Raw genomic sequence first — 15,041 nt, 5'->3', positions numbered from 1 at the left:
AATATTTTAAGAGGGTTTGGTCTCTCGGAAAGGATGGAAGACGATAAAATGATAAAAAAGCACCATTTATAACTCTAAGAAGCAAGGAGATAACAATATAGAGAATGCTGGTATAGATAGTGGGGAAGATCGATTAACTAATATTCTCAGCTAATACTATGTTCTGACGCCAGGAAGGAGCAACTGCAGATTCTTGCGAAAAGATTGGAAGGGCATTTGCAAAAGTCTAGAATGATGAGAATGGAAACCAGGAAAATTGAGCAGCTGATACCTATAGTGACTGATTTATATTTCTATTTAGGAGTAAATGTATGGGATGATCGTGGGTTAGGAAAAGGAGTGTCGCAGAATGAGTGAATCAAGGCAAACAAGGAACCATATGGAGGAAATAAGGAAAAGATTTTGAGTGTCTATAGGAGCCAAACATGGAATGTCTGGAGATCTTGAGTCGAATCTCCTTTTATGGAAGTGAAGTGGGGATGATGAGCGCGCATCAGATACTAAGATGAGGTAATTAGGTTAGCAGATGAAAAAAAAAAAAAAAGATTAGAGTTGTTTATGGCATTTGGTCATGTGGGGAGAACAGAGGGTGGTGGATAGGAGAAAATTAGTGCAAAAATCGTAAGTGTTTGAAGGAACGCGAAGAAAAAGACAAGGATATGTTGAAGAGTAGTAAGAAGGGTTTTAATGCCCAAGAGGCGAGAGAATGCAAGTGCGATCAGAAAAAATGGCGCATTCTTTTGTATGGGTATTTGACGTGCTGCTGACGACCCCTGTGTGTTGTTGCTATGTAAGTAACACACACACACACACACACACACACACACACACACACACACACACATATATATAATCTATATATATATATATATATAATATATATATATATATATATATATATACATTACGTATATGTGTGTCTGTGCGCGCGTTCGAGTTTTTGTGTGGGGTTATTTTCAAATGCAAAATGCATAAGTTTCCCGAGATATCCCCTTTAGCATTCAGCATAACATCAGCTGACCCATTGCAAAAACTTAAGTGCAATATCAATTACCGCCAATTAGTAGACTAGATCGTAGTTAATGAAATCGCAATGACTAAAAGTATCAATATCCGTTGATCGATGTCTTGCCGGGTATGGGGGTCGATGGTCTGATGCCGGATATCCGAATACTTACCATAACGTGAAAAAATTAACTCGTTGATACGTACTGGAATGACTTCTATATACTTTTGTCATGTAACACATTTTGATATAATGTTATTGTCATTAAATTCACAGAATTGCACATGCGTCATCAGAAGTTTGGTGCACGTCATTATGTATTTCAGCTTTAAAATTGAATTAAATTTATTGTTTTATTGATTTTAACGTGATACACAAAGATTTGTGTTCATTTCTATCGCCCAAAATTATTTTTTCGAAATGTATGTATATCCATATGCCGGTATTCAACCAGAGTTTCGCATTTGATATACCCTTTTCTACATCTGTTCCAATAATATTACGTGGAACTCGTCTGTAAGCAACTCTGGTTTTTATTTTCTACTTGCACGGATTAGGTCCTAATAAATTTTTTTAATGTGTCTTACATTTATCCGTATTTACATATGGAAACATTACCCTGGGATAGCCAAGATACAATATTTGAATGCTGAAATGTATATTATCTTTCAATTTGAATAGAAAAGAATTTCTTAGAGGTTAACGAAACAATGGTTATGTTCTTGAGGAAAGACAGTTCGGATATAGTAATTGACCATAATTCACAGTGCCTTTTGAAGATAGTCATTATTCATCTAGACATTATTTTGGCCGATGAGGAAGTTTTTCAGTATATTTCGTTGACATCGAGGGGGATGCGTGCGATTTAAGCAAGAGGGACCCTTCACAACAAGAGCTACGAATTTCTCATTCCACTGAGTGGAATCCCTTGGCAGTCTTGAGCAAACGTCATCGGCTGCTTTCACCGTCTGACAGTGTTTATCTCGTGAGATATTTTGGCGTCATTCCGTCCCCCCGACCTATAATTCTTCATGTGTGAGACCTGATATTAATTACGAGTGGCAGAAGGCGCAAATGGTGGGCTGGGATTCGTACTAAGCATAGCGCAGCGCTCTTGTCTGCCGCAGATGGGATCATGTTCCACCTGCAGCCCAACACACAAAAATGTTTGCGAGAAGAAATTCACAAGGACGTTCTCGTCACAGGCGAATATAACGTTTTGCAAGAGACCCCAGGCCAGAAGGTCGACATCCAGGTTAGTAGTTCCTCCACAGGGTAGTCCTGGCAAAGGGTTTGGCCCCGGGTAGGCTAGGCAGCCGCTGGAGGTTAGGATACTTGCCCATCCGTGGGTAGCGGTACAGTTGGTAGGAATGGGGAATTTGAATTCCTTGCTGTTTATAGGTTTTAAACCGGTATCCCAGACCTAGACTACTACCGAGTTGTAATACTAGGTAGTAGTCATGGCTACTAGCCTACTTTGTAGTAGGTAGGTAGCTATTAGGCATAGGTACAATCCTAAGTTATCATTTTAGCTAGCTTAGCCAGGTGGCAAAATCCATATGGGAGCTGATGCAGGGTAGGGAGGCAAGGGTAACCATTGGTGATTTTGCCCCCTAGAAAAAAATTCAATAGAATAAAAGTTACTAGGGTAAACATCTGCAGACGATGCATCGTTATCGCGCTGGCCAAACCTTATTCACTCGATATTTACGAACTGGATATTGGTACGGCAGCCATATCCCTGAGTGCGATAGATATTGGTACGGTTGTGAATTGTGCATGCACGAACCCTTGTTTATCATCTCAGGCATATCAGTGACAGCAAGAAAATGATGACCTAGCAACATGAACTGTGTAATACCTATAGGTAATCCTACATCAGTTTTCGCTGAAAAACAGATGTTTTCAGGTTTCAACAAGCTGAAAAGGCAATAGACATCTATGAAAGAGTCAAACTTCCAGAAATTGTATATCCATAGGTCACGAAAATGATCGAATCGGCCCTGAAAAGAGATTCGAAGAGGAGATTCAAAGAAGATATGAAGCTTAGCTATAGTAAGGTAGCACACCAGTCAGTAGTGCGTCCAATATGGGAAATATGCTGTTAATATAGACCTGATTTGGATGATTACTTAAGATTGATTAGGCTGTTTACCAAAGGATCAACTTTGGTAGTTTTTCTTACTACCATGATTTCGTGTGTACTTTAAGTCTTCTTTGAATCTCCTCTTCGGACCTCTTTTCAGGACCCCTTTTGATCGTTCTGACGTACAGATATACAATTTCTGGAGGTTTGACTCTGTAGACAGGCGTCTTTTGTTTTTTCAGCTTGTTGAAACCTGAAAACATGTGTTTTTCGGCGAAAACTGATGTATTATTACACGGTTCAGAGGAGATTCAAAGATTTGAAGTACTACACAGACAGATTAATTTAGTTTTATTTTTTCATGTATATAGGGTAGATCATCACAGCAGGCCACGCAGGCCAGCTACCATCAATGCAAGCCACCCTCCGAAAAAGTACATTATAACGCGTCCTGACACCCGAGATGGGCATCAGTCGCGACTTGTTGTTGGTGAGAAACGGAGCTAAAGACCTCTACTCTCCTTTCGAAGTAAGTATTTTCCCCAAAGTTAGAAATTAAGGCCAAATTTTAAGATTTAAACAGATTTAAACAGAGGGTACTGAAAACGGTCTCAAACGTAGTGGAAACCTCACAAAACGCGTTCAACATTTTTACTTACAACTCGAGGTATTTAGAAGATTGACGCCATCTCGATGTTTACGGAGTAGCTTGTGTCAATAAACTAACCATTTCCTGTGATAAATCCGCACACCACTTGTACCCACAGACGCTGGAGCACTTTTATCACAACAATCGAAACACGATTTCTCATCAACAACAAGCCAGGCGTAAACAGCGTTGTGGGGTAGAAGATGACGAGAAGCGTGCTCTTGGCTAATTTTTAAATAAGTAGTAAACATCAATATTTTACATATTTATGATGATTAATTTGAAAATATTCGTTATTGAAAAAGTAACTCGACTCTGACTCAAATTTAAGTAATTATTTTTCTGAATTAGAACGTTCTTTCAAGTTCTGTATTATGACGTCACGACATCTTGACTTTCGTACCTATTGTAAATAATTGCTATACTCAACTGTCATTGCAGAAACAGTTTACCAGTTATTCGTGCAGATTGTTATCAGCTATACATGTAATTGTTATAATCGTAATGCGCATATATATCTTATTTATTACTTTTTGGATATATGAAGATGTTTTACTGCTGGATTATCGCCGTAGTGTGACGCAATCGTTTTCGTCCATGGGCCTCTGTCTGTTTTCGCACCATAAGAAATTATGGGGCCGAATTTGCAATGACCAGAAAGCGTTAAAAGAGGAAAGTTAGCATTGAGGGGCATATGTTTTGACTGAGAAAAATATAAATTTATTCAATAGCTAGCTTGTAAAAAATACTTGGTTATAAAAACTTGATTGACAACTAAGCAGCATGTCTACTATGGGTTTCAGAGACAGTGCAAGCACGTTTTTGGCAATACCTAATTTCTGTAACGAACACTCGTAACAGAGCGAGATTTTTCTTTAGCGCATTACCCCCAGTGCCGTAATTTATAAGGGTATCGTGAATCACTAATCGTAAAGAATAACTACAACTTGTCCTTGTACTAATAGACCAAAACTCCATTATCCAGAAATGGATAGGAACACACCAGTAAACAGCTCCACCTACCCTCTCCCCCCACCTCCACCGCCACCCCTGTCCTTCTTCCTTCCTTCACCTTCCCTTCTCTCAGCCAGATGTACGAAAACGTTAGAAACATTTGATTTATCTACGTTAGAAATATCTGTAATTTTTCGGGGTAATTTGGTTGCAAAAAAGGGATAATATACATGAATTAAATCAAAATTTTTAAATAACAATGTAAATTTAAACTAAATAACGAGTAAAGTAAACAGTTTAGGGAATAAAACTTTGCAGTTTTCGTCGTCTGTCGTCGTCTGCTGTTTGTAATTGTGTTTATGGCGCGCGCAAGCTTAGAAACCAGGAACAGCAACGGGTTTAAAGCAATGTGAGTGAACTGAGACCAAAATGTGTATAATAAACAATCAAATAAGCACTGTGGAGTTTCAGTTGTGATGGCAGTAAGGATAAAAAAAACCGCCGTATTACAAGGTAAGAATGAATCAGTTCCAACCATAACCCCTGGGAATAACAAGTTTCATACTTTCACTAATATAGGCAACAAAATGTTGTTTTATTGTGCTGATTACAACTTGCAATCTTGAGTAAGATCAATAAACGTTACATACATACGCTAACATTGTTCAAATGAGTGCTGGGAAGGCTGGGGAAAGATGGTGTCCGTCACTGATGAGAACCGTCCATGAAAAACGTAGCTGCCATATTGGATTTCAAAACTGCCTTGAAAACATATTTTACGAAGAGCTCATGCTTATTTTAGTTCGGGGATGGGGCTTTCCTTATATACCCACAACGTTGACGAAACTTCAGTAAATGGTATGCTTAGAGTTGCATTTTGTACATATTTCACCAATTAAATATCGAGTGAATAAGACCCGTCTACCGTGATGAGGGTTGGCCTGTACTGATGTTTCCCCCTAGTCAAAATCTAAGTATGTTTAAGTATTATTGTGATTTTTTATATTTTCATTTATGTAATGTCAAAATGTTTTGGTGCCTTGGTGATGACAGTATGGTACTTCACTTTGCCATTTTGACTTGATCATGTTCAGTGAAACAATCAGTTTGACTATTATTACCACTGTTGCTGATCTTCTAGTGCCGTACTTATAGCTCTTAGCAACAGTGTACGGCAACTGCTGCATGATTAGCAAAACTGCTGTACCTACATCAAGTCCATAGTGCAATACGGCACCAGTGACAGAATCTGACGTACCCCACTACAGTATGTTATTTGTATGGTAGGATGTCTGAAAATGACGCATGCGCAATTCACTGCCGTACCAATATCTATCGCAATCATGGATACAGCTGCCGTACCAATATCCTGTGCCTGATATTTAATTGGCGAAACAAGAATACAATTACAACTTTAAGCATACCATTCGAAAGATTGAATTTTCGTCAACATAATGTGATAGGGTAAACAACCAGGTGGACTGGCCAACTCACGACTACTGCGGTTTTAGCCACCCTCTGAAAAAGTAATTTAACACGTCCTGACACCGGAGATGGTCATCAGTCATGAGTTGTTGGTGGTGATAGCAGGAGCTCAAGACCTCTACTCTCCTCTCGAAGTAAGTATTTTCTCCAAAGTTAGAAATTAAGGCCATATTTTAAGATTTAAACAGAGGGTAATGAAAAGTGTGGCCAACGCAGTGCACACTACCCCAAAACGCTTTCGAAATTGTTACTTATGATTAAAAAAGTTTAGAAGATTGACGCCATCTCGATGTTTGTGGAGTCGCTTGTGTCAACAAACTTCCTATTTCCTGTGCTAAATCCTCACACCACAACAATCGTAAACCCGACCTCTAGCCAGTACTTATCTAAGGGGACTACGGCATTCTTTGCGGCATTTTGTGCTCTTCAGTTGTTTATCAGTGTTGTCAATTGGTATGTGTTTACCCTCCAAACTGGGTATAAGACTTACACAAAACTGGGGAAATAAGTGAAATTAACGTATCTATTTGTAGTATACTATATGCATATTACAGCAATTTTATCATTACTGCATTACTATGACAACTAGAATTCATGGAAGCAGTTTGTAAATGCATCGGCATATGTGTGAAGCTTCGCTACATTGGCAACGATGAGTCTTTTTGCCGTCGTCTGCTTGTACTTCAGAAATATCTGTAATTTTTTGGGGTTAATTGGTTGCAAAAAAAGGATAGTAGTCATGAATAAATAACATTATGAAGTAAAATTAAACCAAATAATGAGTAAAGTAAACAATTAAGGAATTAAAGCTTTGCACCTCATAAACATGTAGTCGTCCGATTACAAGGTAAAAATGAATTCAGTTCAAACCATGACCCCAGGAATAAAAAGTTTCATACTTTCACTAATATAGGGAACAAAATGTTTTTTTTATTGTGCTGATTACAACTGCAATCTTGAGTAAGATCAATAAATGTTACTTTATATATGCTAACAATTGTTCATGAATGGTGGAAGGATGATGGATTGTCCGCGGTTAGACCGGCCAGCCACACGATTGCCGCCATATTGGATTTCAAAACTGCCTTGGAAACATTTTATGAAGAGCCCACATGCTTATTTTAGTTCATATGGGGCTTTCATATCTCACATTATGTTGACGAAACTTCAATCTTTTGAGTGGTATGCTTAAAGTTGTAATTGTATTCTTGTTTCACCAATTAAATACTGAGTGAATAACCCCTGGCCAGCGCGATGATGATGGATCGTCCGCGGTTGTTTATCTCATAGGAAAGGCTGTTTTGTTCAAGTCATATCCAGTACCAGACAATGTGTCCAAACAGAAATTCAGTCCACCAATCTGCTTCCAATATTCATTGTCACTTGTGGAGGGTCAGGGGGTGCCAGCACTCCCATGGCCAGGTCAGGGAACAGTACACTTAAGTCAGGTTAGAAAGGTATGGTCTGGACACAGCATTATCATTTTTTGGTATGGAAATCTTAAATTAGGCTAGTTTTCACAGTCCGATTTCTCACACCTGCCTGTTGCCCTATTCTGAATCCGCTCTGTAAACAGATTTGCACTTTTTGGAATTTTTATAGCACTTTTATAAGCTCTGTTATCAGTATGAGCCCAATTGAAGTGAATGGTATAACAATAACAAAATTGCTAAATATATTGGTAACCATAATTTGCAATAGCTTTTAGTATAGTTTTGTTCTATAGTCAAACCAAAATGACAAGGCGGGTGACAGGAAGTTTCTCCAGGACTATATCATTCGCTGTTAAGAACATTCTGGTCATTTTACACGTGATGAAACTGCCTTACTTAAACCTAAAACCTCAATGATAAAGGCAAATTAAGCACTCAGATGGATAGTGTGCTCGGTATTTATCCCAGGTTTTCTTGGTTTTCATTCCTTCTAAATGTGTTTAGTCATATACACCGAAAAAGAAATTATCAGTTACACACACATATATTTATTTATTTATATAGGTGTGTGTGTGTGTGTGTGGATGTATATATACACATATATATGCACACACACACACACTACTTTAACAGTTAAAATAATAGAGCCTATCAAAGAAACACAAAGGAAAGTTATGGTTGACCATTTACAGATATATTATACAGATGTAGGGACTTTATGAGAAATAACCTTTTAAAATCATTAATTACTCTACCTATCCAGAATAAGACTGCTTCTAAATTTCTTATAAGCTAAGTTGATCTTACTGAAAGATTTTATCGGGTATTGGGGTCACGTCTTTTTAAATGATTAAAATTCCAGCCTGTATGATTAGGATTTAACTAGTACGTATCATTATAAAGCCATAAAATTCGTTTGGTCTTTCATCTTCATCTATATATAACAGTGTATGTTTATTGTCATTCACTTGGCTCACCCTGTAGAAGAAGTATATTCCCAGATGTGTTCTTCCTGCTTCAGCCATGGAAAGAGTGAAAAAAACTGAGGAATGTGTCCTCTGCTTCAGCCAGGTCTGTCGCATATGATGTTCACAATTACTTTTCGATAGAAAAGGTAAACAATGAGCCCTTGACTGATATGACGAGTTTATGATTGGGCATGTGAAACTACCAATATTCCAGATGTAAACCATTTACAAGCAGGAAAAAGAAAAAAAGAAAGGAACGAAATTGTCATCCTCCTTGACATTTTGGTTTGACTAAAGTCATACTAAGGAGACTCAAGATCACGGCATAAAACCCCCAATATCAAATAATCTCATAAAGTAAAATAATACCCAGGCTATATTATGGAAATGTCTGGCCAGAAGGATACAATCTAATAGCATACATTCAAGGATACACCAGCATCCTACTGTGCCTGACTGCCTATCTCAAAACCTGCAGAGAATGGTTAGATATTAAGAAAAATATATTTAGAAGAAAATTTCTTGTAGGAGGTCTTGTATGAATTCATTACTGGTAAACCCAAGGAGGTTTTACACTTCTAATATACTGAACTTGAAAAGTAGTATATGGCAAACAATATAGGAGTCTTGTAAATTTTGAATGATTATTTCATGCATTATAGGCATTACTAAAGGATGTTTGCAATGTCTCAGTAGCCCCTAGGTGCATCCTCTTCTGAGCCTTTCACTTTGCTTCCATTCTTGCTTCATTTCTTCAGTTTTGTTGCCCTAACTCTCTTAATTGTTATTACTTTCAGCTATGAAAGTTTCTCCCAGTTCCACATTTAGTTCTCTGTACCTCATTTTTTTTTTCTTGGTTTATTTCATGTTGCTGTTCAATCACTCCAACTCCTTTTCACTGGCTTAAGCACTGCATGGCCAAAAGTGCCCAAATGCTTGGCTTGAGAGCCTAAATTTCAGAAATCAGCAATTGACTGAAATTGCTTGCTTTGAAGAGGAACAGAAAGTTAATAACCAATAAGAAATCTCTAAAGTATAGTAATTGGATTGGTTTTCAAACCATAAATTGTAGTGTTATATTCTGCCTGTATACCAATTTCCAGTATCATTTAACTTGTCTACTTCAAGCCAAGTTTTTTAATTTACTCTTCAAAATAAAAACTAATCAGCTCAATTTGATTTTTTAGTGTTAGTGATAGTGCTTGATTTGTGAAGGTATGATCCAGTTGTGCATAAAATAGAAATAATTTGAGATTAATAAAATTTAAATTGTTTGAATGAGTCAGTGGTAAATTATTTTATTGTATCATTATTGCTTGTATTTACCATTAAAGTGATTAGGCAGGATATGAGTTTGCTCTGCTATCTCATACATTATCTCCTTACTCATCCATGCCATTTTTCTTTATTTTCTGTGCTGCCTCCTAGTATTCATCTTTTTATATTTAATACTCTTCTGACTGAACTGTTCCCCTCACCCCTTCTCAAATCTCAATCTTTGATAGCCCATCCTGTTTTCCAGCTACTGTGTGCCACACCTCTCCTCAACATCCTAACCACATCTCTCCTCAGCTTCCTCATTTTAATATGATATTCCCACAGTGTCTAGCTCAGAATCTTAACCTCAAAATCTTAACCTCAAAGTCTCCTTCATTAACATAGTCAATGCCCAGTTTTGTGCTGTATATGGGTATCATATATTTCACATTCTGTTTAATAATGGAATATTTGTATTAGGCAATAGTAGTCTAGTAGTCTCATGTCACTTTATCCAGGCCTGCTACTTGTTACTCCCCTCTTCATACCTCCTCCTTATTTCAGTCCCTGAGCTAAGGGCTGCTGTTCCCCAACAAAGTGGTTCCTCCTCCCTCTTCCCTACTTCCTGTTATTCATTTTAGGTGCTGAAAATCTTTTACTCTTTTCAGCTTATTTTGTGTATATAGTATTCATTGTATATTTTTGCAGCTTCCACACAACCTTGCTCCTGACTATTTTTACCTCTTCATATTTGTTTTGTTTACATTGGTAGCATTTGCTTGGTTACTACCCTTTGAAGTAGATCTCTGTGGAATGAGGAGGGCAGGTTTATAAGATGCTAGGGATGTACAGTAAATGCAAAGTGATTATGACACCAGTAAACACACTAGTTGACTGGAAGAATTACTTTTGCATAATTGCATAATTTCATTGCAAAGGACTTTGCTTAAGAAGGTCTTACGGTATGTTCATCACAAACCTGTCATAATGAACCATCAGTCGTGGTCTGTGATTGATGGCTCAATAAGATTGATGAGTTTTGGTGAAAAGTTATGTTATAAAAACTTGAGTTTGGGGGACATCTTTACTTATACGTATTAATGTTTGTTATGACAGCTAAAATTACAAATTTTATCCTTTTCAGGTCACAGATTCCAAAGGCCACCACCTTTACATGAAAGAAGAAATTGACTCTGGGAAATTCATTTTCAACACAGAAGATTATGATGTCTATGAAGTTTGTTTCATATCTCGTGTTCCCCCAAGTAAGTTTCTGTGAATACGTACTTTGCTTACACAGTGTGACATTGTAATTTTTGAAAGTTGTACTACTGTTAATTTAAAGTATTGCAGAGTTATATTAATGCAGAAATGATGTAGATATTGTACTACTGTGTCCTTTCAATATGGAAATTAATTAGTTACATATGAACTGTATTCTATATTGCAGTGAAATGAAATTCTCCCATTGTAAATAATAATAAAATAAGTTTATTATTGCATAAAAATTGAGATATGACAGTATAGATTAGAGAGGATACTCTTTAGTTATTAATTTTGCACCACTCCATACTTTTTTTTCAGATGTTCATTTCAAGTATCCTCAGTGGTTTCATTTTACTCTACTAAATTACAGTAGTACCTCGAGATACGAAATTAATCCGTTCCGAGGCGCCCTTCGTATCATGAGTTTTTCGTATCTTGGACCACATTTTACATGTAAAATGGCTAATCCGTTCCAAGCCCTCCAAAATCACCCCAGTAAATTTTATAATAAAGCTGAATTGACCTATAAACAATGAAATACTACAACAATTTAGACCATTCAATACCTAAATTAATAACAATTTAGGTATTGAGGCTATCTCCGAAAGTGGCGACAGAGGAGGAGGACAAACGGCAGATACGTATACTTAACTTTACGAAACACATACAAAAAAAGTCAGAAAAACAAACGAAACTTTTCAAAACACATTAACAAAACTGTAACACTTAACTTTACATAAAACTTAAAATAAAATTTATTTTGTCTTTTTTTGATTTTTACATTTTGAGTTTTACATTTCTTTTTACTTTTTTATACTTACGTAATTTCAATTTCTTCACCACCGAATGGATGGCAGTCCGTTTACGGAATTTTTCGAACCACCCATGAGAAGCCTTAAACTCTGGGGTTGCCGTTGATGTCCCCTCTCCGCCGTCGTCTTCGGCTTGGGCAATCAAATCGCCGAAAATAGTGCTGGCCTTCTGGCAGATTGCCGTCTCGGTTATCGTATCGCCATCGATTTCTTTGTCCTCAATCCATACAAGAAGCAGCCTTTCCATTTCATTATGCACATGGCTCCTCTTGTTGGACAAAATAGTCACGCCCTTGGAAGGTGTAGCTGCTTTGATGGCTTCCTTCTGCTTAAGGATGGTGCCTATCGTCGACGGATTTCGGCCGTATTCCTTAGCAATCACACTCAACAGCAAGCCAGCTTCATACTTTTTTATTATCTCCATTTTTGTCTCCATAGAAAGCATTCTCTTCTTTCTGTGAACTTCAACTTTCTTGGGACCCATGACTATACTGTACGTAATTAAGTTATGTAGTACGTATACTAATTAGGTTCTCATACAACACGATGAAGTAGCACAACGAAATCACTAACGAATTTACGTTACTAAACGAAATCGTTGGACCGAACAAATGCCGGGTGCGTACGATAAAGATGTTGGTACGAAGAGGCCGAGATAGGTACGCCACCACGTACGTAGTATAAGATGCATGATGGGAGGGATGCTGTCCAATAGGAGAGAAGGATCTCATGGCGGTGACTAGCATTAGGAACCAATGGGAGAGCAGGAGGATGGTGGCGAGTCTACAAGTACTAAGATGGCGGCGCGCGGCGCGATTTTCAAAATTGTTATCCGGGCGAATCTCGGACTTTCAGAAACCTTTCGTATCTTGAAAACTTTTCGTATGTAGAGCCGTTACATTTTTCACATTGGCTTTCGTATCTCGAGTTTTCATACATTCAACTTACCTGTCAGATATATACATAGCTATCGACTCCGTCGTCCCCGACAGAAATTCAAATTTCGCACGGTGCAACTCGCTTACAGGATAGGTCATGGCGTGATCTACCGCCCTGCTCTCGAGGGTGGCAGGACTAGGAACCATTCCCGTTTTCTAATCAGATTCTCTCTGTCGCCGGTAGTATCAACATTGTTGTTACTTCCTCCTGACTGGAATTCTTTTTTCACAACGCTTTTGATCATCTTTCGACTGATTTTTGGTGACGTACTTGGATCGTTGTTTGGCATTCGCTATCGTGGACTGTTTTTTGGACTTCGCTTTGGATTTTCGTGAATATGTCTGATTCTAGTGTTAGCTTCAGAGTGTGTGTGAATGAGGGCTGTAAGGTGAGGATTCCAAAAGCTTTGGTAGATCCTCACACTACATGAGTGGTTGTAGAAGGGTTGAATGCTCAATGAGAATATGTTGTAACGAGTGTGAGAAATTGAGTGCGCAAGAATGGAAGAATCTGACTTCTTACTTGAAGAAGTTAGAGAAAGATAGAGAGAGGAAGGCGGCTTACAAAAGCCGGAAAAGTCTTAGTGGTTCTGTAGCTTCTTCTTCTCTCATAATTATGCCCATTCTATTTCAGCCCGTTCACAAGTTAATCCCTCTGATTCTGCCTCAGAAATGGCGGAACTCAGAGCTTCCTTCAAAAAATGCAAGAAAAAATGGAAGCATTGGAAGGTAAGAGAATGAATGTGGTTTCTCGAGTGATTTTAGTGTCCCCAGTGTAGTGGAGGGGGCGTCTGGTCGTCTCTGCGACGCTCCCAGGTCTAGACCTCTTCCAAGCTCCCTGGCCCAGAGGAGAAGGAAAGTCGAAAGCCTTACGGGGGTCGTGAGAATCCCCAACGATCAGGGGTCCCTTCGGCAGAATCTTATACATCTCAGACTGCCAGGGACAGCTATAGGAAAAGCGTCCTTCGTGAGTGCTTTTCATCATCTAGTTCGCCTTCTCCGAGAAGATGGATGGAAGGAATCGAAGCTTTCACGTCCGCTGAAGAGGCAATTGGAAAGAACCTGAGCACAATTCTAGCCCCGAGCGGTTCTCTGAAGAGTATGCGCCTTCGGTAATCAAGAAGGCTAGAAAGGGAGTTAGATCCTTGGAATGTAAAAGACACTCGAGCGCCTTCCAGATCTCCTTCTCCTGATTCGAATGAGCCTTCGAACCAGGAAAATTTTGATGAATGTGCAGGAGCAATTAGCGTCTTTGGTAGGAGTACTTTCTAAAGAGCCTACTCGTAAAAAGGATGACAGGCTTCCGATTAAGAGATCCAAATACCGATCTCCTGTCGGGTGCAACGAACCCTCCAGGGGAGTTGTCGCACAGGCGGCCATCTCTGGGGGGAGCGGTGCGTTAGGCAGGCGAGACGTGGGAAAGGAAGTAACTCCTGCCAAGCGTCTGGCGCCACTAGGAGCCAGACGCCAAGTAGGCGCAAAGAGCCTGAACTTTATTGTAGATCGTTCTAGGCCCAGATCTTCATCCAAGCAACAAGAGCCAACTGGAGAAGAGAGAAACTCCTGATAGGGAGTAAAGCGCCCGCCCTAACGCAATATACTTGCCATTCGAAAGGCGCATTCCCATGAGCGATAACTCCTACCAACCAAGGAGGTATTCGGAACTAGATGCGCCTTCCAAAGGTCAGGAGTATTCGGGAAGAGTACTCCCTGCCAGGCGCCTGGAGTACTCTGACCTCGATACTCCTCCCAGGCGCCAGGAGTATTCACTAGACTTTTTACTCCTACCAGGCGCCAGGGATGGTATTCGAAGCGCGATGTGCCTACCAAGCGCCAGGAGTATTCTGAGCTTAATACTCCTAACAGGCGCCAGGAGTATTTGGAGCGAGATGCGCCTACCAGACGTCAGGAGTATTCGAAGAGTGTTACGACTGTCAGGCGCCAGGAGTATTCCAAACAGGATACTCCTACCAGGCTCCAGGAGTATTCTCAGCGAGATACTCCTGCTAAACGCCAGGCGCATTCTCCTCATGAAGAGCTTGATATCCGACAGGAGTTCTAACAGGCGTAAAACAGTATACCATGACTCGCCTAATGATAAACGTAAAGAGAGAGTTACTCCTAGCCCCTCTCCTAATAGAAGTGCTTCTTCTTCGGAAAGGAAGAAATCAAGAGAGGAGACAGAGG

At 39.1% G+C, this 15,041-nt stretch overlaps 1 protein-coding gene across 1 annotated transcript in view; it reads left to right on the top strand.

Annotated features, from left to right (window-relative positions):
- The first annotated feature begins 2,098 nt into the window (after window positions 1-2,098).
- The window catches only part of LOC135206756 (transmembrane emp24 domain-containing protein bai-like), a 33,774-nt gene continuing 20,831 nt past the window's right edge, over window positions 2,099-15,041 (top strand). The window contains exons 1-2 of the mRNA XM_064238248.1: window positions 2,099-2,261; window positions 10,983-11,103. Coding sequence (XP_064094318.1) covers window positions 2,142-2,261; window positions 10,983-11,103 — 241 coding nt within the window. The 5' untranslated portion in view covers window positions 2,099-2,141. The remainder of the gene's footprint in view (window positions 2,262-10,982; window positions 11,104-15,041) is intronic.

The sequence above is a fragment of the Macrobrachium nipponense genome, chromosome 31 (genome assembly GCF_015104395.2).
Source record: "Macrobrachium nipponense isolate FS-2020 chromosome 31, ASM1510439v2, whole genome shotgun sequence".
Lineage (NCBI taxonomy): Eukaryota > Metazoa > Arthropoda > Malacostraca > Decapoda > Palaemonidae > Macrobrachium > Macrobrachium nipponense.
Note: the sequence above shows the minus strand (reverse complement) of the source record. Positions and strands in the feature narration are given on the sequence as shown.